This window comes from Mus musculus, chromosome 5 (assembly GCF_000001635.26).
Source record: "Mus musculus strain C57BL/6J chromosome 5, GRCm38.p6 C57BL/6J".
In the NCBI taxonomy this organism is placed as follows: domain Eukaryota; kingdom Metazoa; phylum Chordata; class Mammalia; order Rodentia; family Muridae; genus Mus; species Mus musculus.
This window is the reverse complement of record NC_000071.6, coordinates 8,652,067-8,676,631: the sequence shown is the minus strand read 5'-3', so window position 1 is coordinate 8,676,631 and position 24,565 is coordinate 8,652,067. Positions and strand designations below refer to the sequence as shown.

Below are 24,565 nucleotides of genomic sequence, written 5' to 3'. Positions count from 1 at the left end.
ACAGGAACTAAGGAATTCAGAAGGCATTGAGGGCTTTTTATCAGTGAATGTTACAAAGGAGATATGACAGGTCAATGTTGGCACAGGATATTCTTATAAGCTGTTTGAATATTATGAAGGTGGGGGAAGCATATAAATTTTATATTACTTAAAAAAAATAAAAAACTTCCAGCTCAAACCATTATTTGTATTAACAGGATTCAAGTAGCCCTACCTCGGGTAGGTTATGGGTTCTTTGGAACTAAAAAGAAATAGTTTCCATGGCCAATGTCAAATACCAACGATTCCATAAATGTTTGTATCATTGTTTGTATGACTATTTCTAGGGAAATGAATCATTGCATGCACAAGAGACCTAAAATTTAGATGTTGACATGCAAGGCCTTGGGTTTAATCTCTGGCATCAAATAAAAACAAAATTCCAAATGTTAAAGGGTCTTATAATCCAAGAAGTATCTGAATAGTTCTGAGGTGTTTGTTTAGGGGTAGTACTAGGAACTGAACCTAGGGCTTCTTGCTTGGTAGGTGAATACTCTACCACTGAGCCACAGCCTCATGCCTTCTTAAGTGTAGAAACTGAGCTATAAGTCTTTGGGAAGTTTCATTTAGTTTAATTCAATCTCTGCTTGACTCAGGTATCCTTCAGATCGAAGCATAGAGCTATTAACCTGTCTTTCTCCGGTTCAAGTGTGTAGCATACAAATTCTTTCAATAGTCTGTTCACTTTCTGCTCTCATTTCTTATGAAGCAAGTTTCTTACTTTCAAAATCATGAGAAAATTGAAGTGCAAGAACTTCTTCACCACACTTAGGCTTTTTGTGGTTTCAGTTTCCTGCAGTAAATCATGAGACTGTAATATCTCACGTCATCACAAGAGGAAGAGGGCAGAGAGCAGCATAGTTAGGCGTTTTAAGAAAAACAGAGAGACCACATTCACATAGTGTTGAAAGTAACATATTGTTATATTTATTCTATTATTGCTGTCATTAATCTCTTACTGTGATTAATTTATAAATTATTTATCATGGATATTTATGCATATGAAAATATAATATATGCAGGTTTCTGTGCTATCCATGGTTCTGTATCCATTGGAACAAATCATTGACAAATGAAAGGCTCTGCTGTCATGAGAACTTTCTCACAGGCTGCCTCCTCATGTGTCTACCTTTGGACACTTGCTCGATATTCTCTACGGCTTCCTGTTTTTTGAGGATAAACTCTTGCACCTAGCTTATGCACACATCAGTACCTGCATGCTGGACCTTATCCTTTGTCACAAATCCTAACAAATCTCTTTACACTTCTCTTGGCCAACAACTATAACAATATACAAAACACAACTGCCGATACTTACGGCTGCTAAAATCTTTGCTGCTTTCATCTTTCTCATCTTGAGAACAATTATGTTCTTCTAGTTTCTCATATTAAATACCCTAGAATCATCCTAGACACTTCTCTTACAGCCAGCATCAAAGCTACCACAGCCTCTCTTAACTACCCCAGCTTATCATTCAAGGACCTGAGGAGATTCCTGTACTTTTTCCTCAAGCTCTCTGGGACATTTCTGACTTCAGAGATCCCCTCTCTATTTTTACATACCTCTGTTGGGCTAATGCTTGTATCAGCTTCTCAAGTTCACTACAAGGGTGAACTAGAATGTACAGCACCCACCACATAGACCACTAAACACTGAAGTGTATCCTTTTAAGGCCCCACAAATAATTACTCTAGATGAGTGATTTTTTTGCACATTTCCAGTACAATTTGTACCACAAACAATACTTACTCATATTAGTACTGTTTTTAGAGACGTTTCCTACACTTGCAAAGCTATCTGTCATGTCACCAAAGATCAGCATCATAAGTGGGAGCGCCACTCCATGGATAATAGCAGCCAGAGTTCCCACCAGCATGTACAACCTGTCCAGCCAACCTGCATAACGAAACTGCAAAGAGAAGAAAATAAACCATGGACATCAGATAGTTTCATGGATGTTTTCCTCTACACCCAAAACACAAATATTTTTGCCAGACTGCTAGCTACTAGTCTAAGCTGCCCTCTTGTCTTTGCCTCTTTGCCCTCCACCCTATTACTACAATAGCTTAATAAAAAGAAAAAAGAAAAAGAATGGGCGTTTGACTCATTTATTGAATTCTGTATTAATTCTTCATATTGGAGTAACCTGTCTTCTCTTTTTAGATGAGAGAAATATAAAAGTTATTAATGAGATGGTAGCAGAGATAGAGATAGTTTAGAAACTGCTCTAGTTTCTAAGCCTAGACATCACTTTTTACTTCATAGAAAAACCCTGAATTCCCAAGGCTCCCTTTAAGACACCATGGAAGAAACATTTTGCTAAGTTATCTTTGATTAAAGATCTATTGTACAATGATATTATTTTAGCTGCAAAATAATTTCAACATATTTGGAAAGGAAAAAATAATTACTTAGATGAATATTTCCCCAGAGCCTCTTCCTTAAGATGTAGAATATGGTCATAATGAAAGACTAATACAGATGGACATGTCTCTAACCATAGGCAAAGAATAGGAAGGAAAAGAAGGCTTCTCAGAATCCAAAAAGTGATGTGAGGAGGAAGCATAATAAACAATAATTAAGCCCAGGGTCCATCTAGGGGACAATTCATACTTTTAAATGATTTGAGAAAAGGAAAAGAATATGAGAAAATGAAAATAGAAAGTACCAAGCCAACTACGAGAGTCTACAAACAGTTCCTGTGAAAAACGGTTGTCATGGGATGTACCATTTAGCTACAGAGAACATGTTTATCATCATGTGAGAAAAACTAGGTAGAAAGTCTAGCAGGAGATAAAAGAAACATGAAGAGCAGAGATCAGGCAACAATACAAAAATAGGTATGATAGTCTATGCACAAGCTCAGAAACAGGTGGTTGGCATGTGTATACATGTAGCTATAAGCAAGAGCTTTTTAATGTAGGGAAGAAATTGGGTAAAAAGTCACCCCTAGGCAGGAAATGTAAACCAAAGTAAAAATCCAGGATCTGGGAATACAAAAACACAGAAGCAGAAACCAATAGTTTAGAGCATATATCTACATCAGAAGAAGACAGAACTAATCCTAAAGTTATGTGATGACAGTGTTGAGTGAGGAAAAGCTTTACAATGCCCAGTGGGAAAACAAGGAATAAGAGCTCTGTGCAGTACTAAAAAGTATTCCAAACAGTAGGAGCCTAAACAAAGACAATGCTAATAAACAATCAGTGAAAGCAGAGGATTGTGTAAAAAAAAAACTAATATATTACTTAGAAATTTGTTTTTGGATTATATTTTGCTACTAAAAATAATCAAATGAGATTAAGTGTGGGTTAATGACATAATTTTTCAAATCATATCTTTCAAAGACATCATCTTCTTTACAAATTAAACCCCAAAGGACAGAATAGTGACCGAGCATATTTCATTTTTGATGGGACCCCAGGCTAAATGTTCCCAACGCATTTTTTATTTTTGTCTAACTAACTGACTTCTTCCTTAAAAATTGGAGAGAGAAAGAAATAGGCAGAAATTATCTTCTTTTAAAATATCTATCAAATACACCAACACTCAGATTCTTTGGCATAGGAAGAAAAGACAATTGATAGGGAGAAATATCACTTATCACCACCATCACCAATATTTCACCCCCCAGAACTTCTCACTGGCTAAAATCAAAAGAAGTGGAGAGGTCAATACATGCAAATACTTCCTGACTGTTTAACTGAACAACAGATACAAGCTGCAGAAAAATACCAAAGAAACATAATTTCAGAAAGCTTAAAGAGCAGAGGGAGGGGAAAAAATAGTCCAGGCAGTGTGCACACTGCCTCTTCTGGCAGCGATTACAAAGAACAGCTATAAAATGGAGCCAACAATCATTACCTCCTTGTGGAAGTCAGTCATACAGGAGTGATGCTTCCTCCTGGTTTTGAAGGAAGACAAGTGTTCAGAAGCAAGGTGGAAGACATCCTAGCCAGGAGGAAAAGCAAGCAGAAGCAAGAAAGATCCAAATGGACTTTGAGAAGACGCAAGTTTCACAAGTTAGAGTTTTGATACATGAAAGCACAAAAATAAAGTATATTAACTACCAATAGGTACTGTCCATGGAGATGGGAAAACTGGAAGAGTCGGGTGCTTGAAAGGATGAAGAGCACAGAAGTCTCTTGAGTGTTTGCACTTTTGTACAGGAAGTGCCACCCAGGATGTTAGAAACTCAACATCCGTTTTATAGCGGCAGTCATGGGAATGGATTAGATCATAAAAAGTGAGTAAAGAAGTGTGTGGAGTAAAGCCAAATCTGGACACAACGCAGCAAGGATAGAATGTTGACTTTTCTAGACCTTGAGATAAAAGAGGACGAGAAAAAGTAACTAACAGGTTGTGGTGCAAGGCCAATGAGGCCATTTCATTCACAATGTTCTATGCCCACAGGTAAGCCAGGCAAAGAGTCAGATGGTAGAAACATAGGAAGTAAGCTGGGATAATCGCCTACAAAATAAAGGAAGTAATTATTTCAGTAACCTGGGAAAGGGTATCATCTGTAGGAAACAAAACTAGGAAGTGAAGCAATATGGTCTCACAATGCCCTGTAACTCCTTTTCACTGCTAGGGAATGGTATAGAAAGTTGTCATTGTCTTAAACAAGTGATCAAAGAACACCATAAATAAATGGGGAAATACCATGACATTTGCTGTTTTTAGAGGTTTGTTGTTTGTTTGTTTGTTGTTGTTTCTTTACTAAAAGTGTTTCATCTAAATGCAATAAAACATTTAGATGTAACTTCTACATATAAAAGGCTAGGCATGGAACACTAAATGTAATGATGTTCCAAGGAAATGGCATAACCGGAGTATCAGGTAGAACATTCTTGTCCATTTCTTTCAGACCATTCTAAAGAGAAATCAATGAACACTCTTCCCAGTTGTCTTATTTTAAACCAACCAACTGCAAAACACAATTTTTTAGATAATTTGGGAAATTGAATGTAAAAAATATAATATTAAGAAAATGTCTTGATAAATAGGGTAAATATATTTTATAGGAAATGTTTTACAGAAAAGCCTTTGAAATTAATAAAGTGACATGGCTATATATAAAATACCTTGAAACTTGTAGATGTAGCTGAAACATGACATGGTAACATGTTAGTAATTATTAGCCATACATGATGTATTTATGAGTGTTGTTTTCTATTCTTTCTTGTTTGAGATTTTACATAGTAAAACTTGGCAAAGAGAAGATGGTTTCCAAAACAGAGAGAAGTATTTCTATTCATCTCAGACAGGAATGAGCGAAGAATGAACACAGATATTGATATATTTCTAGCAACAGAGATAGAAAGAGGAGTTGGCTTTCTCATTTCTTTGTGACCTTGTGAAAGAAAGGATGAGATTTGAGGAAAGTGGTCACATAACAGTGAGCAGGATGAAAGTGGACACCAAATGACTCAACTTTATAATTTATTAGGAAAGAGGCTGGTGTGGCCAAGTAGAGGGTCTCTCAGGGAACATTACAAAAGATGGGGCAGAAGAGCCAGAGGACCAAGAAGTCTGTTGTGAGAATGTGCCTCCTAGAAATTACAGGGAACTTTTACTCATGATATCTCAATAAGACTTGTCTACACAAAACCTGAAGAAGGGCAACACTAATAGACATGCTAAACTGGATGTGGGGGAGGGGGGTCTCATTGAGCCTCACCCCCAGAAAACAGAACTACAGACAACCAAGAACTGCTGAGAGAGGGAGAATTAGTCTCCTCAAGGATGAGCCCCTGATGGGTTAGCTAACACCAAGCAGTCAGTCCTGAAATGATACGCATACAAACAAGGCTACATGGATGCAGCAGGTTGTGTTTATATGTTGATGCATATATAAGTAAAAAGAGGCCAGGAACTTGGAAGAGGGTGGCTTATAGAACTAGAAAGAGAATGGGAGAGATGATGTAATTTATTATTACTAAAAAAAATTGAGCCTCAGTTTTGGTATTTATAAAATGTTTTAAAAAAATCAACACAGCTGTTACAAAGATTACAAAGCAATGCAGAAAACTTTTATCAAGAAGGTAGTATGAAACATGAAATATCCATTACTATTATTGGTTTGCAAACATAACTAAGAATTTTCAGACTCTCATAGTCAAAGAAGAAGAAGGCAAAGTTGTAACAACATATCAGGTACAGCATAAGACTGTATAAGCATATAACTTAACTAGTTATAGTTGAAGGCCTTTAACATAAAAGGAAATGGAAACTATTTGGTTAGAGACTGGTAGAAAGGACAGAGAAAGTAAACCAAGAACACAGAACGAAACAAACTGGTATTGAAAGCTAAAGGTGAATCGTGCCAGGGAAGAAGTGGAAAGTACAGGCAGAAAAGCCCTTTAGATAATATTCATGGCATGAATAGAAATATGACTTCACTAGAGCCACTGAGTTAGAGAATTCATTCACTCATTCAACATTTTAAGTTTGTTTAAAGAGCTAATGAGATTCATGTTTGGCTCTAAGTACTGGCAATGATGGTGGGTAACACAGGCTACCTGTCCTTAGAATGCTTAGAGTGCATGCAGTTGGGAATAGGAATGGATATGGTCACTATCCACCCAGTGTCTAGGAACCTACTAAGGCTCTGAGCACTCTTCTAGACTCCTGAGGAACAACAGTGAGCAAAACATTAAAACACTCCACTCTTGTGAGCACACATTCAGGAAAAAGAGAAACATCAGCAGTGGGGAAGCGGCTAAGCAGTTACAGGATATAACTTCAGGTGACTGATAGGGCCAGTGGGTTTAGACAGGCAGGTCAGGGAACATCTTTCTGAGATGAAACCTCAGTAACAGGAAGGATGCAGCTTTTGTTGTGGGGATCTCTAAGTCATGCATTCAAGTAGAAAGCATACATGCAAAGATGCTTAAGTAGACACAAGCTTGGTATATATTAAAGAACAAACACTATAATAAGAATGGGAGCAGATGTCTGTAATTAGATCATAAATAAGAGAGTCATACCATAAATGGTATGCATATAAGAAACAGCTTAGTTTTTACTCCAAAGTTTCCCTTAAGTAAAAAGGAAACGCATTAGAACCCTTAAGTAGAGAAGAAAAGCAGTACAGCACTCGAAGGACTGGACTGAAGTGAACTCGTGTGACTCTGACAGGTTGGCCTTGGGAAGTATGAAGCTGGAGTGGCTGCTAGAATAAAATAAAGCCTTGCCAGGAACGAGAGGCAAAGGAATGTCACTCCTAACATGTGCACAGTCTGGCCCTGGGACACTGTCTGTGAATGTGCTTTCTTACATTGTCTGACATGGTAAACAGGACTGCAGATGTTAGGAATCTGGGAAAGATTACCCTGGGACATTCAGATAAACCCACTGTAATCATAAAGATGCTTCTAAGAGGCAGGTAGGTGCTCAGAGACTATGGTGATACCAAGGAGGGGACATGGGAATGTAAGAGCCCCTAGAAGCTCAAAATGGGGAGGAAACAGATTCTTACCAAGAACCTCCAGAATGAATGCAATCTTCCTGACACACTGACTTTAGTTTACCCAAGAACTGGAAGAGCATAAATTTGTGTTGTCTTAAATCTATCTCGTGGCATTTTCTTCTTAAATCTACCTAATGGCATTTTCTACAGCAACACTATAGAATAAATGCACAGAGTCAAAAAGAGTGATAATAAAAAGAGCTAGCTTTCTTTAGAAGGAATCAGAAGCTATAACTGAAACTGATACATCTGAGTTCATGACTTCATGGACAGAGCCATCTTAGGAGAAGAGGACCATGGTGTAAGTATAATTGGCAAAGGCAGAGTATGGGTGGGGATGTTATAATTGAGTCAAAGAAAACAGTCTGGTCTGATACAGCTACTAAAATAGAAGGATGACTGGGGCATAGGTAAATGAAGCTGAGCAAGGAGGAGTAAGTAAGGGATATCATTGTGAATGGATAGAAAGAGTGCTTGGCATGAGGATCAAACACATTTCAAAAACATCTGTAAAGAAGCAGATGAATACCAGCTTTGTCAGTGATTCAGGGGATACAGGATTGAGAAACTCCTAAAGGGGAAAGGTGACACCAGAAGACAAAGAGGTGGGAGGAAAACCACACTGTAGTATCACAGAAACAATGCAGTGGCCATGACAAGGGCAGCTTCGAAGTCAGGCAGAGTTTTCAGATATCCACAGAGCTGAGTAAGTGATAGGGATAGAAACCAAATTCCAAAACATTCAAGCTAATTGGCAGCAAAGATTTAAGAGACTTGCCAATGGGCCAAACTCCATTCAGAAAGACTGGGGAAATGGAAGAAAAGGAGTGACCGTAGCTGTGTAGAGAAGAGGTGGGAACCAAAGTTCAAAGTTCAAGTGAATGATGTGATGTAAGAACTGGGCCAGGTGTGGTGGTACACAACTATAATCACATTACTTCTACTAAGCTAGAAAGAATATGCTCGTTTCAAGGCAGCATGGACTATACAGTAAGACTTTAAAGAAACAAACACCTCACTAACACTGGGTGTCTCTACCGTGAAGAACAGGAGGGAACAGATCCAAGTTCGGGTAGGTTTGTAAGATTATCACTGTTATAAAGGTCAAGGAGTGGTTGTTCATATAACAATAAAAGTCACAGGGTGAGTAAGAAGATCAGGAGTGGGAAGAAGACACTAAGCCAGGCGGCAAAGTCTTCAATGGCCAGATGGTCGTAAGATAACAGCATTAACAAAGAACTCTTCAGCTTCAGAGAGGTTACATTTTAACCAACCGTATGCTATCACAAACGATTACAGTTTTAAAAAGAAATAGTCTACTCATGTATCTAGGGAAAAGTTGTACCTTCCAGTACAATAGGTATGTGACTGTGAATTGTAGAACATTACATAACTTCTTAGTGTGCATTCTGCCCAGCTATGATAAGAGGATAAGAGGACTTCAAACATCAGACAATGCATGTAAGGTCCTGACCAAGGACTGGTTCCTGACTCTGAGTGCTGCCATGCATTTAGAATGATGATGGCTAATATGGTGCATAGTGTAGACAGCTCAGGGTTAAATCTGCCACAAAATGCTAACAGGGTGTGTGAACTTTGAGGAGCTCATTTTAAAGGAATCACAAACAACTTGGCACTTCTTCTTTTACTTCCACCTGTCCAGTTTCCCCTACTTCATTTCAAGTTTATTCTACATTTGTGTTTCTAACTAAAATGAGGCCTGACATAAAAAGAAAACTGGTATAAAAATGTGCATGAGTTGTTTGCTTTGTAGCCATTCCCTCAAGACAGCTAAGGTTCCCTAGTAAACATAAGTGAACTTTGGGAGCAGAAAGAGCCCAGAAATGTTTAGAGAAAACCACTTAGATATTTGGTATCTAGCATGTGAATCTGGGAAGGATCCATCATTGTAAATGGTAAATGTGGCCATTTTGCAGTATGAATTATGCTAAGTGAATAAATCTACAATTTTGTTACATGCTATGTAGGAAGTTCCTTAATGATCAGCTCAGAGTGAGAACCTTGGCCCTGTCACTGAAGGGCCACCAACAAGCATTATTTTGAATCTGTTGTCATAACTTGCAACTCCTTGCTGGTGAAATGGGTGTTTTGGACAGGTAACTCTGGGAGTTTGTTCTCTTCTGAACCTCATTCCATGTGACTTTCACCATTACTGACTTTTTTTTTGTATCCTCTTGTAATAATAAAACTTAGCTGCAGCTTTTCAGAGAGCTGTTGTCATAGCCACTGAGGTTTATCTGAGATGTCATTATTGCTAATTAAATACATCACCCAATCTATAGGAACATCCTGAGTTCTGAGTTCTCCTAGTAAGTCATTAGTCTCAGAGTTCTTTGAAATCCCCAATATGCATGTTTTATTCTTACCTAGAAAGTATTTTAAAAAACAAAAAACATTGCAATAGTATTAAAATTTACCCTAAAACCTTCAGAATATACATCTGTGTTTATAGGTTTTACATAAACATTAGGGTCCAGTTTTCCATATCAACTCTTTGGGACAAGAGAAAGACACCTATATTGGCTAATTTTGGCTGTCAACTTGATGTATCTGAGGAGGGAGCCAGAATTGGAGAGCTGCCTCCATCAGTTTGACTTACGAGGCTATCTGTAGAGAAATCCCTTGATTGGTAATTGATATAGGACGATTCATCCCACTGGGAAACACCATCCCTAGGGAGGTGGGCTTGGGCTGTATAGGAAAAGTATGTAAGCTTAGAAGGAAGCCCCACATTCATCAGTGTAACTAGAATAGTATTTAAGAATTACAGCACTTAGTCAAAAGACCTAAATGCATCCCATTTACCTTCACCTTAGTAGGTATTTGGGGGCTTGCCCTGTTTCTTCTGTAAACCTATAATAATAGCATCTATCTCAGAAAAAAGCTTAAGGATTAAATATGTTTGTGCGGGAAGTATTTATAACAATGTCTGACACATATTGTTATACATGTGAGGTTATTACTACTTCACATTCAAACTTTATATTTGTGTGTATGTCTCTCTCTGTCTCTATCCTCTCCTCTATCCTCTCCTCTATCAGCCCCCTCTCTTTCCCACCTCCCCTGTGTGGCTTGAATTGAATATTGTTAGCAGTAACTTTACATAATAGTTAGAGTACATTTCCTGAATATATATTTAAAAAAACCCTCAAGTCTTTAAGAAATTATAACCTAGAAACAATAAGTAAAACACAGAGATAAAGATGCAATTTTCTGGTATTCTTAGCATGCAAAAAGCCCTGAGTGGACCCCTGGCATCAAACTAAACCAAACAGGATAACAACAATAACCTAAACAATAATACAGAACTATGTTGGTATTAAGGAAACTGCATAAATTAAATTTCAGGAATAAATTCAACTCTAATGTAAAAGTTTCTTCTCACGCAAGAGTATAAGAATGAAATCTTTAAAATGAAGAATAAAATCTAAAATAAAAAGAATTATGTCTGTGATGACCTGTGGAGCACTTCGACATTGCCAGCACTCTGGAGGTAGAGACAGGAGGATGTCAAGGAATTCAAGATCCTCGTCAGGCACACAGGGAGTTAAAGGCCAAGATACACGAACTCTTTTCACAAAATAAAACCACCAGCAACAATAATGACAAGAGCAAGAAGAGGAACAAAGGCACGTAACAAAGGAGCCACAGCAAGGGCAAACATCAGAAGAAGATGCAGATGATATATGATAACCAGAGTCCATGGGTGCGAGACATGGAACTGTTTTTCCTACCTAAATCTATGTTTTATTATGAATGTACAAAGACGCATTTTACAAGGTACTTCTTCTGTCCTCCACACTTCATCACATGACCAGTGTGGAAAGAGTGGATTATAGAAAGCAGGACTCAATTGTTTGAGCGTCCTCCCAGGTTCCAGTGCCTGGGACAGTTCATGTAAATTTGCATAGACCCTTAGAAAAAAAGGAAGTGTTCAAGGAAACAAAGATCATTAGAATAAAATAGCCACACTTATAAAATTCCTGTTACAGTCCAAGTGAGTTTAAAGAAAAGCTTACAAACAACCAGCATGCCACCAGAAAACTAAATGGTTATGTAATCCTTTCAAGTTCTACATTTTCAGTTATTCAGCACAGAAGAATAATGGCATATGCTAAGTCATAGTAATAAATAATCCATTGCTGCCTTTTATTATTATAGCTACTTAGGACTTTGACCCTATCAGGATGTTAAGGGTCATTAAAAAATGTTATGTAATACACCCATCTCTCAAAGCTCGATGGCAAAGATGCCTATGGAAGCCATAAATCAGAGAGATACCTCATAAGGAGAATACAGAAATCTAGGCAGGAAGGGGCACCTGCTAAGTCGTAATTCACATGTCAAATTATAAACCGCCTTCCTTTGAAAATAGGACTCTAATCATTTACCTTTATCTCCCCATCACTAAATATTTATCTCCAATAGCATATTGTTCCAGGCGAATTACCTCTTTTCTAGGAGCAGAAGGAGTGACATTGGCGGGCAGTATAGTAAAAACTCACCATTGTAAGCACACTGACTGCTGGTTTCTTTTCTTTCTTCTCCTTTTTACTGAAAATAGAGCAGAATAATTAGATGAAACTTTAAAAACCTTATACAAAACCTTGCAATTACTAAATCAACTTACAGAGATTTTGTTAAATGACAAGACAAAATCCAAAATTGACTATTGTTTTAGTCAATAAAAGCATAATGGTATGGCATTTATGCAGTTTAAATGTAAATATATCTTAGAAATCTACTTATGTGGTTACCGATGAGAGCCAGGATTTCAGGATTTTTTGTTTGTTTGTTTTTTTATTTTTTACTTTTTTGGTATTAGATGATATCTTTCTTTCTTTCTTTCTTCCTTTCTTTCTTTCTTTCTTTCTTTCTTTCTTTCTTTCTTTCTTTCTTTCTTTCTTTCTTTCATGTTTTCCTCATTTACATTTCAAATGCTATCCCCTTCCCTAGTTTCCCCTCTGAAAATCCCCTATCCCCTCCTCCCTTCCCCTGCTCCCCAACCCACCCACTCCCATTCCTGGCCCTGGCATTCCCCTATCCTGGGGCATAGAGCCTTCACAGGACCAAGGGCTTCTCCTCCCATTGATGACCAACAAGGCCATCCTCTGCTACATGTGCAGCTAGAGTCACAAGTCCCACCATGTGATTGATGGTTTATTCCCAGGGAGCTCTGGGGTACTGGTTAGTTCATATTGTTGTTCCTCCTATAGGGTTGCAGACCCCTTCAGCTACTTGGGTGCTTTCTCTAGCTCCTTCATTAGGGACCCTGTGAGAGCCAGAATTTTTATATATTCCTCATACCTTAGACATTTCTTAATTTTCCTCACATACACACACTTTTTACAAGACACACACACACTAAACGTGATGTTTTGTATTTTATTCTAATTATGACATAGTTTATGCTTTTAGGATTGGTCCCCTTTACTATCATAGATGTCCTGTCTGTAGACAGAATATTATTCCTGATCATCCCCTTTCCTAATAAAGCTCCGTGACCATCAGACGCTGAACACAACTGCCTAAGAAACACAGTAATTCAATCACCGCGAGGAAATCTCATTGAGACAGGACGTCTGCAGCTCTGAGTGAGCCATTACAGAAAGAGATACAATGTAGAAAAGATGCGCTGTAAGCAATCAGAAAGCTGTCCTTAGACAGAAAGGGTCAGTTCTCAATTTTAAACCCAGATTCAAATATCACACTAACCCATTTTCACTCCATGTAACAGCCACCTAGGATGTAAAAGCAAACTAGCCATAACAAGTCTTATTTCCTTGTGTACAAACACTGTCAGAAAAGAAAAGCCGTGCTTTTACGAGTATTTTTAAGTTCAAAAAGTAAATTTTCCTTTGTTTTTCTTTTGACTAATATTAAAAGAAAACAACATTCAGTAGCTTTCACAATCTATGTCCACTTTACTCTTTTTAGATACTCACTGAATTTGGGTAGACCTGTGGGTCATTGACCCTTGGTACCCCAGGCACAGATTGCACGCCTGGTGTGTGTGTGTGTGTGTGTGTGTGTGTGTGTGTGTGTGTGTGTGTGTGTCTAGCACTCAAATCCTTATGCTTTTTACAGACAGAAGGATCATCTCCATGCTAATAAAAAGCTTTCTAAAGAAAAAGCTTTTTCCTACATTAATTTGGCTTGATGTTAAATGGACACTGAACATACTATATAGAAACATCTTCACATTTGGTTCCACCCTATCCCAGTAAAGAACCAGTCAGTGTCCCAGAAGCCAGGATGAGGAGATAAATAACTATACATGACAGAATTTTAGTTCTAAGCTTTTTTCCATTCTCTAAAACTGATGCTACTTGGAGATGTTATAATAATATCCCAAGCACTAAGTAAACTTTCCTTACACAATTTGTAAACAATTCCAAGGAAGGCAAACTTCATCTTTCTTTCAGGGGTCAGAAAACTGCAGAAGAGTGAAGTCCCACAGCTGGGACAAAAGCCAAGGCAAACTCCTGTAGTTACAGGAATAACCTCCGAGCTGCTAGATACATCCTCAGATGTTCATATTGTAAAAGCCAAGACATCGTATGGCTTGGAAAATTTATTCCCAACTCTCAGCCCTCCTAGATTATCCTCTACCCCTATCGTCAACAACAAATTTTTACAGATCAATTTACTAAACATCACTCTAAGGCACTTATATAGAACTCAGGGCCTAGGTTTTGAACTGCAGGACCATAAGACAAACAAACTCAGCAAATCATTTTTACAAAGAATGTATGCAGATGCATATAGTCCAGGGATCATTTGTTATTCCAGCATTGTCTGTCAACCAAGCTAAATGCTTCACTATGATCCTTATATTATAAAACAGGGGTATTGACAACAGCCTAAAATCAGTGGTGATGAGCAGTTCTTATGGAAAAAAATCTGTTTGAATTAAAATCTGTAGGGAGTGTTGACATTGGTACCCGATGAAGATCTGTGTAGGACTGGACACTACCATTTCCTTCCACAAGATCTCACCTTACTCAAATGTCTAAGTGTTTGTGCTGCACACAGTTCTTTAAACTAGGCTACCTTCCCTCCACTATGTGTCTTCTTTCATTATATAAAGTTTTTATTATTGAAATATGAAATAACAAGAAAATGTAAAGGCTAGTATATAACTCACCTAGATACATAAATTACAACATCTAACAATATTTATCCATGCAAATGGTACATGTTATTAATTGTTAAGATTCTGTCAAACGTTTAAGCTGGAAATATTATATAGTATTCATATATTCTACTCTCATTATCATATCTAAGAAACAAAACTTCAATGTTGAGATTATTTAAAAATCCATCCCACAGAGTTCCCAAGTGTGCTTTCTATAATTTTTTTTCTTTACTGAACTCTGAGTTAGAGCTCACATAACAAGTTTGCTGGTTGTGTAGCCTTACTATCTCTTATACCAGAAATTCCCCCTTACCATGATGGGATCCTATCAAAGGGGTCCCAGGGTTGTATCTACTTTGGACTGAACACAGAAGGCAGTGTGTAGTGAGCAATGGTATTTAGAACCCAGATCTGTTGCTTAGAGCGCTCATTTCTACTCTCCCTTCTGGTGGACTGAAATGAATTCTAACGTCATAAGTCAGCACACTTTGACATGTTTGGTGGCTTCATCAAGTAGGCAAGTTACCTCAGCTTTCTGTCTCAGACGCTATCTGATGACATTCTTAACTTGTGGCCTAAGAGAAGCTTGTGATCTACTTGCTTAATACAGCCTCAAAGACTTAAAAGAGTCACAGGAATGCTAGGTCAGACATAGAGGCAGGTTAATAATAAGGGTATTATGGGGGCTGAAGATTGCCTATGATAATTTTTCAACAGTCTTACCCCTCCCCACCATTAAAGTTCTAATCACTTACTTAGCCTTTGTAGAGATTTGAATATAAGATGTGGCTTCTTTCGGTGGTAATACAACCTTTTTATATAGAAATAGTCATTGAGAGCTAAACAAAATGTTATTTGGATCTCTTTTCCTTCTACCACAAACGTGATATCTATGGTGGCTTTATTAGAAGCAAGATAATGGGCCACAGTGAGCGCCCAAACAGCATATGGCTCAGGTGCGTGAGCGATCAACAGCGCTCATAAAGCCGAGGTCATAAAATAAAAAGATGTGAGCAACGCTGCTCTAGAGGCTGAATTCACAGAATCATTGATTGATCTGTCACACACATTTGAAGGACTGCTCCAAGCGAGGAGTTCCTTCCAAGGGCTGGTTTACATTTCTGAAGTCTGAAATAACACCCACTAATCAAGTACAGTGCTGGAGGCTACAAACTAATTGCCCGAATGTACAAGACAAGTAAAGTACGAAAGTGAAACAATCTGGCTACCTCTTTTTGCCCATCTTTGAGAAGTTCTTGTCTGCTCTTCCCTTAAGGTCCTCTTCAAGTTCCATCACGACCTGGGGAGAAACCACAGTTCATTAGCCAAACACGGGGACCAGAGTTTATGCAAAGCTCACTGCCCCGCAGAGCCCAGTGGTGAGGAGGAGCCCCGCCCTGATGCTGCCGGAGAGGGCCTGGAGGTAACTCACCCGGGGAATCCCGGGAAGCTGTGTCACCTGCGTGGACCGGGTGCTCGGCTCTAGGTCCGGCCACCCCGCCCTGCTGGGTCCCCTCCGCCCTGGCGCGCTCCTCCACCAGCCCCTGGCTGCGAGCTGGGCAGCGAGATCCACAGCACAGGGCTGGCGCGGAAAACACCGTCCTGAAAGCTGATGCTGCGGGTGCTCCTGGAGCGACTTGTGGCTGTCGCCACTTGGTCCCCACAGACTCACGAGGACGCTGACACCCGGACCAGGCTCTGGTATCCGGAACACCCGACCCTTCCTAGGAAATGCTTACCTCACGTGTCTCTACCTCCCGGTTTCCTCTGCAAAGTCCACCAAGATGTAGACTTTGGAAGAAGCGGCTCTGAGTTGAGCAGAGCCTTGGAAGATGGGACCAGCAGCTCCTGGAAACCGCTGTTCCACTGTGCCTGGGCTTTCTGTGGACAGGAGAGTAAATTTAGCATGCTCAATCTACGCCCAGGCGCAGTCCCGCCCAGCCAGTGAGTTTGACCTGGAGGTTAACCAGCTCCCGGCCCAGCTTGACTCAAGTATTATTGCTGGAGAAATTGCGAAACAGGTTGGATTTGTAGATGAAATGTGCAGTCTGGTTTCCCCTCTCAAAGGTCAATTAGACAAACTCATATCCCCGAATCATTAGAGACACACTTGCAAGAGTCTCATCTCTACACGGCCATGCACATGTCTATATATAGAGTTATGTGTTTGTAGATATGCACTTGGCCTTCTGCATTTGGCTAAGTTAAAAGACGTATTCTATGCATAACATCTAACAGACAATTAAACAATGGGTACAGACCTTGCCTGTCAGTAAATTTCCCTTCTTTGAAGCACTCTTGAAAAGGTAAGAGAACCCCCGTGCAGGGGCTTTTCTTCAATATAGTTCACAGTTCCTCAGGTAGATTGGTTTATTTCTTTTATTAAACAAAACAAAGCAAACCAGAAAGAGGACAGTCCCCAGTATATAAATGGAGTATTTCAGTGTAAAATGGTATTTAAAAATATATAATATTTTGAACTTTTAGGTACTAAACCAATGTCCATGTTTTTCCAGGGCATCTGAAATTCTTACAGTTCAATTGGAATTATTAAACATAACTTTTTTTTTCCAGTTTCATCTTATTTTTATTTTATTTTTTTTTCCATTTTTTATTAGGTATTTAACTCATTTACATTTCCAATGCTATACCAAAAGTCCCCCATATCCACCCACCCCCACTCCCCTGCCCACCCACTCCCCCTTTTTGGCCCTGGTATTCCCCTGTACTGGGGCATATAAAGTTTGCAAGTCCAATGGGCCTCTCTTTCCAGTGATGGCCGACTAGGCCATCTTTTGATATATATGCAGCTAGAGTCAAGAGCTCCGGGGTACTGGTTAGCTCATAATGTTGTTCCACCTATAGGGTTGCAGATCCCTTTAGCTCCTTGGCTACTTTCTCTAGCTCCTCCATTGGGAGCCCTATGATCCATCCATTAGCTGACTGTGAGCATCCACTTCTGTGTTTGCTGGGCCCCGGCATAGTCTCACAAGAGACAGCTACATCTGCGTCCTTTCAATAAAATCTTGCTAGTGTATGCAATGGTGTCAGCGTTTGGATGCTGATTATGGGGTGGATCCCTGGCTATGGCAGTCTCTACATGGTCCATCCTTTCATCTCAGCTCCAAACTCCGTCTCTGTAACTCCTTCCATGGGTGTTTTGTTCCCAAATCTAAGGAGGGGCATAGTGTCCACACTTCAGTCTTCATTCTCCTTGAGTTTCATGTGTTTAGCAAATTATATCTTATATCTTGGGTATCCTAGGTTTGGGGCTAATATCCACTTATCAGTGAATACATATTGTGTGAGTTTCTTTGTGAATGTGTTACCTCACTCAGGATGATGCCCCCCAGGTCCATCCATTTGGCTAGGAATTTCATAAATTCATTCTTTTTAATAGCTGAGTAGTACTCCATTGTGTAGATGTACCACATTTTCTGTATCCATTCCTCTGTTGAGGGGCATCTAGGTTCTTTCCAGCTTCTGGCTATTATAAATAAGGCTGCTATGAACATAGTGGAGCATGTGTCCTTCTTACCTGTTGGGGCATCTTCTGGATATATGCCCAGGAGAGGTATTGCTGGATCCTCCGAGAGTACTATGTCCAGTTTTCTGAGGAACCGCCAGACTGATTTCCAGAGTGGTTGTACAAGCCTGCACTCCCACCAACAATGGAGGAGTGTTCCTCTTTCTCCACATCCTCGCCAGCATCTGCTGTCACCTGAATTTTTGATCTTAGCCATTCTGACTGGTGTGAGGTGGAATCTCAGGGTTGTTTTGATTTGCATTTCCCTGATGATTAAGGATGTTGAACATTTTTTCAGGTGTTTCTCTGCCATTCGGTATTCCTCAGGTGAGAATTCTTTGTTCAGTTCTGAGCCCCATTTTTTAATGGGGTTATTTGATTTTCTGAAGTCCACCTTCTTGAGTTCTTTATATATGTTGGATATTAGTCCCCTATCTGATTTAGGATAGGTAAAGATCCTTTCCCAATCTGTTGGTGGTCTTTTTGTCTTATTGACGGTGTCTTTTGCCTTGCAGAAACTTTGGAGTTTCATTAGGTCCCATTTGTCGATTCTTGATCTTACAGCACAAGCCATTGCTGTTCTGTTCAGGAATTTTTCCCCTGTACCCATATCTTCAAGGCTTTTCCCCACTTTCTCCTCTATAAGTTTCAGTGTCTCTGGTTTTATGTGAAGTTCCTTGATCCACTTAGATTTGACCTTAGTACAAGGAGATAAGTATGGATCGATTCGCATTCTTCTACACGATAACAACCAGTTGTGCCAGCACCAATTGTTGAAAATGCTGTCTTTCTTCCACTGGATGGTTTTAGCTCCCTTGTCGAAGATCAAGTGACCATAGGTGTGTGGGTTCATTTCTGGATCTTCAATTCTATTCCATTGGTCTACTTGTCTGTCTCTATACCAGTACCATGCAGTTTTTATCACAATTGCTCTGTAGTAAAGCTTTAGGTCTGGCATGGTGATTCCGCCAGAAGTTCTTTTATCCTTGAGAAGACTTTTTGCTATCCTAGGTTTTTTGTTATTCCAGACAAATTTGCAAATTGCTCCTTCCAATTCGTTGAAGAATTGAGTTGGAATTTTGATGGGGATTGCATTGAATCTGTAGATTGCTTTTGGCAAGATAGCCATTTTTACAATGTTGATCCTGCCAATCCATGAGCATGGGAGATCTTTCCATCTTCTGAGATCTTCTTTAATTTCTTTCTTCAGAGATTTGAAGTTTTTATCATACAGATCTTTCACCTCCTTAGTTAGAGTCACGCCAAGATATTTTATATTATTTGTGACTATTGAGAAGGGTGTTGTTTCCCTAATTTCTTTCTCAGCCTGTTTATTCTTTGTATAGAGAAAGGCCATTGACTTGTTTGAGTTTATTTCATATCCAGCTACTTCACCGAAGCTGTTTATCAGGTTTAGGAGTTCTCTGGTAGAATTTTTAGGGTCACTTATATATACTATCATATCATCTGCAAAAAGTGATATTTTGACTTCCTCTTTTCCAATTTGTATCCCCTTGATCTCCTTTTGTTGTCGAATTGCTCTGGCTAATACTTCAAGTACTATGTTGAAAAGGTAGGGAGAAAGTGGGCAGCCTTGTCTAGTCCCTGATTTTAGTGGGATTGCTTCCAGCTTCTCTCCATTTACTTTGATGTTGGCTACTGGTTTGCTGTAGATTGCTTTTATCATGTTTAGGTATGGGCCTTGAATTCCTGATCTTTCCAAAACTTTTATCATGAATGGGTGTTGGATCTTGTCAAATGCTTTTTCTGCATCTAACGAGATGATCATGTGGTTTTTGTCTTTGAGTTTGTTTATATAATGGATTACATTGATGGATTTTCGTATAATAAACCATCCCTGCATCCCTGGAATAAAACCTACTTGGTCAGGATGGATGATTGCTTTAATGTGTTCTTGGATTCGGTTAGCGAGAATTTTATTGAGGATTTTTGCATCGATATTCATAAGAGAAATTGGTCTGAAGTTCTCTATCTTTGTTGGATCTTTCTGTGGTTTAGGTATCAGAGTAATAGTGGCTTCATAAAATGAGTTGGGTAGAGTACCTTCTACTTCTATTTTGTGAAATAGTTTGTGCAGAATTGGAATTAGATCTTCTTTGAAGGTCTGATAGAACTCTGCACTAAACCCATCTGGTCCTGGGCTTTTTTTGGTTGGGAGACTATTAATAACTGCTTCTATTTCTTTAGGTGATATGGGACTGTTTAGATGGTCAACTTGATCCTGATTCAACTTTGGTACCTGGTATCTGTCCAGAAATTTGTCCATTTCGTCCAGGTTTTCCAGTTTTGTTGAGTATAGCCTTTTGTAGAAGGATCTGATGGTGTTTTGGATTTCTTCAGGATCTGTTGTTATGTCTCCCTTTTCATTTCTGATTTTGTTAATTAGGATTTTGTCCCTGTGCCCTTTAGTGAGTCTACCTAAGGGTTTATCTATCTTGTTGATTTTCTCAAAGAACCAACTCCTCGTTTGGTTAATTCTTTGAATAGTTCTTCTTGTTTCCACTTGGTTGATTTCACCCCTGAGTTTGGTTATTTCCTGCCGTCTACTCCTCTTGGGTGAATTTGCTTCCTTTTTTTCTAGGGCTTTTAGATGTGTTGTCAAGCTGCTAGTATGTGCTGTCTCCCGTTTCTTCTTGGAGGCACTCAGCGCTATGAGTTTCCCTCTTAGAAATGCTTTCATTGTGTCCCATAGGTTTGGGTACGTTGTGGCTTCATTTTCATTAAACTCTAAAAAGTCTTTAATTTCTTTCTTTATTCCTTCCTTGACCAAGGTATCATTGAGAAGAGTGTTATTCAGTTTCCACGTGAATGTTGGCTTTCCATTATTTATGTTGTTATTGAAGATCAGTCTTAGGCCATGGTGGTCTGATAGGATACATGGGACAATTTCAATATTTTTGTATCTATTGAGGCCTGTTTTGTGACCAATTATATGGTCAATTTTGGAGAAGGTCCCGTGAGGTGCTGAGAAGAAGGTATATCCTTTTGTTTTAGGATAAAATGTTCTGTAGATATCTGTCAGGTCCATTTGTTTCATAACTTCTGTTAGTTTCACTGTGTCCCTGTTTAGTTTCTGTTTCCACGATCTGTCCTTTGAAGAAAGTGGTGTGTTGAAGTCTCCCACTATTATTGTGTGAGGTGCAATGTATGCTTTGAGCTTTACTAAAGTGTCTCTAATGAATGTGGCTGCCCTTGCATTTGGTGCGTAGATATTCAGAATTGAGAGTTCCTCTTGGAGGATTTTACCTTTGATGAGTATGAAGTGTCCCTCCTTGTCTTTTTTGATAACTTTGGGTTGGAAGTCGATTTTATCCGATATTAAAATGGCTACTCCAGCTTGTTTCTTCAGTCCATTTGCTTGGAAAATTGTTTTCCAGCCTTTCACTCTGAGGTAGTGTCTGTCTTTTTCCCTGAGATGGGTTTCCTGTAAGCAGCAGAATGTTGGGTCCTGTTTGTGTAGCCAGTCTGTTAGTCTATGTCTTTTTATTGGGGAATTGAGTCCATTGATATTAAGAGATATTAAGGAAAAGTAATTGTTGCTCCCTTTTATTTTTGTTGTTAGAGTTGGCATTCTGTTCTTGTGGCTGTCTTCTTTTTGGTTTGTTGAATGATTACTTTCTTGGTTGTTCTAGGGCGTGATTTCCGTCCTTGTATTGCTTCTTTTCTGTTATTATCCTTTGAAGGGCTGGATTCGTGGAAAGATATTGTGTGAACTTGGTTTTGTCGTGGAATACTTTGGTTTCTCCATCTATGGTAATTGAGAGTTTGGCCGGGTATAGTAGCCTGGGCTGGCATTTGTGTTCTCTTAGTGTCTGTATAACATCTGTCCAGGCTCTTCTGGCTTTCATAGTCTCTGGTGAAAAGTCTGGTGTAATTCTGATAGGCCTTCCTTTATATGTTACTTGACCTTTCTCCCTTACTGCTTTTAATATTCTATCTTTATTTAGTGCATTTGTTGTTCTGATTATTATGTGTCGGGAGGAATTTCTTTTCTGGTCCAGTCTATTTGGAGTTCTGTATGCTTCTTGTATGATCATGGGCATCTCTTTTTTTATGTTTGGGAAGTTTTCTTCTATTATTTTGTTGAAGATATTAGCTGGCCCTTTAAGTTGAAAATCTTCATTCTCATCAATTCCTATTATCCGTAGGTTTGGTCTTCTCATTGTGTCCTGGATTACCTGGATGTTTTGAGTTAGGATCCTTTTGCATTTTGTATTTTCTTTGACTGTTGTGTCGATGTTCTCTATGGAATCTTCTGCACCTGAGATTCTCTCTTCCATTTCTTGTATTCTGTTGCTGATGCTCGCATCTATGGTTCCAGATCTCTTTCCTAGGGTTTCTATCTCCAGCGTTGCCTCGCTTTGGGTTTTCTTTATTGTGTCTACTTCCCCTTTTAGTTCTAGTATGGTTTTGTTCATTTCCATCACCTGTTTGGCTGTGTTTTCCTGCTTTTCTTTAAGAGCCTGTAACTCTTTAGCAGTGCTCTCCTGTAAATCTTTAAGTGACTTATGAAAGTCCTTCTTGATGTCCTCTATCATCATCATGAGAAATGTTTTTAAATCTGGGTCTAGATTTTCGGTTGTGTTGGGGTGCCCAGGACTAGGTGGGGTGGGAGTGCTGCGTTCTGATGATGGTGAGTGGTCTTGATTTCTGTTAGTAGGATTCTTACGTTTGCCTTTCGCCATCTGGTAATCTCTGAAGCTAGCTGTTTTAGTTGTCACTGTTAAGAGCTTGTTCTTCAGGTGACTCTGTTAGCCTCTATGAGCAGACCTGGAGGGTAGCACTCTCCTTAGTTTCAGTGGGCAGAGTATTCTCTGCAGGCAAGCTCTCTTCTTGCAAGGCAGGTACCCAGATATCTGGTGTTCGAACCAGACTCCTGGCAGAAGTTGTGTTCCACTCACTAGAGGTCTTAGGATCACGTGTGGAATCCTGTGTGGGCCCTTGCGGGTGTCAGGCGACTCAGCTGGCAAGGTAGCCGGGGCTCGAGTGGAGCGGAAGGGGTTTGTGCCCCAGATCAAGCCCGGGTAGCCTGCTTCCCTATGTACCGCAGTCTCAAGTTCCACGCGATTGGATTGGGGTAGGCGCTGTGTTCCACTCACCAGAGGTCTTAGGGTCCCGTGGGGAGTCCCGTGTGGGCCCTTGCGGGTGTTGGGCAAGACTCTGCTGTCAAGGTAGCCCGGGGCTCGAGTCTCAAGTCGAGCGGAAGGGACTTGTGCCCCAGAACAGGCCCGGGTAGCCTGCTTCCCTATGTACCGCAGTCTCAAGTTCCGCGCGATTGGATTGGAGCAGGCACTGTGATCCACTCACCAGAGGTCTTAGGGTCCCGTGGGGAGTCCCGTGTGGACCCTTGCGGGTGTTGGGCAAGACTCTGCTGGCAAGGTAGCCCGGGGCTCGAGTCTCGAGTCGAGCGGAAGGGACTTGTGCCTAAACATAACTTTTTAACACATGGCTTTAGTCGCTATTTCTTTCTGTGCTTACATTTTATATTCTTCCTGAATTTTCTTCAAACCGACCAGAAGTAACCGCAGCCTTTCCAGTTCAGATTCACAGATCAATTTTAACCCTTTTGCACAACATAGCTGGTTTATAACCTCTAATTTGCAGTACCTGGCTTATACCTATGCCTCTGGACTTGCTGCAAGTATTGAGGAAAAAAAGAAAATCCTTTCATTCCTTCTGCAGAGTGTGAAAGTGTATCTTCCTCCTTTGATAGATTTCAAAGCCATTTTTATACCTTTTACCCCAAAATGTCCTTGTTTTGACTCTTTTAGGATACATGTAATTGATTTTAAAAAAACTAATACTGTTACAGACTTTCTAATAGATCACTAGTTTTTTGGGGGAGGGGAGGGTGTTCTCTTTTCTAATTGCGTGTGCTCATGTACAGCATCCTCGTTTATGTTTCTGCTACTTCTGCACTCTTCCAACCCTAGAGATCCCATCTCTCCTATATTTGGTTCTGTACACACTTGAAGGAACAAAACCGCACCAAGTACTTCAAAGGGATACACTTAATTCAATCCTCACAGGAACTGATGAAGTTGTGACTATTTTTTGTTTTTCTTAGTTCTCAGCAGAGGAAGCAGGTCTACATTGTTTGTCAAATGCCACACAGCCAGGAAGCATCGGACCCAGGATGTGAAAGTGTCTTCATAACTATCCCCCCTTTGTTCTTTCCTTCCTTCCTTTTTGGGGAGTGAGGGATGGGTTGATGAGGAGTGTCTCTGTATGCATTTTCAAATTGATGGTGAGCTGTCATTATCCCAGTCTTAGTCTCTGGAATGTGTGGATTACAGGCAAGTACCATCATACCTTTACCATAATTACCTACACTGTAGAACATGGCTA

General features: G+C 39.7%; 1 protein-coding gene across 2 annotated transcripts in view; it reads right to left on the bottom strand.

Annotated features, from left to right (window-relative positions):
- Window positions 1-24,565, bottom strand: part of Abcb1a (ATP-binding cassette, sub-family B (MDR/TAP), member 1A) — a 181,485-nt gene that overhangs the window by 71,944 nt on the left and 84,976 nt on the right. The window contains exons 3-6 of one of the 2 annotated variants that reach the window (NM_011076.3): window positions 16,410-16,551; window positions 15,900-15,970; window positions 12,038-12,086; window positions 1,790-1,949 (exon numbers count right to left, since the gene is read on the bottom strand). In NM_011076.3, coding sequence (NP_035206.2) covers window positions 1,790-1,949; window positions 12,038-12,086; window positions 15,900-15,964 — 274 coding nt within the window. In that variant the 5' untranslated portion in view covers window positions 15,965-15,970; window positions 16,410-16,551. Of the gene's footprint in view, window positions 1-1,789; window positions 1,950-12,037; window positions 12,087-15,899; window positions 15,971-16,102; window positions 16,388-16,409; window positions 16,552-24,565 lie in introns of those variants that run through there. The other variant, XM_006503556.4, reaches the window with a different exon arrangement.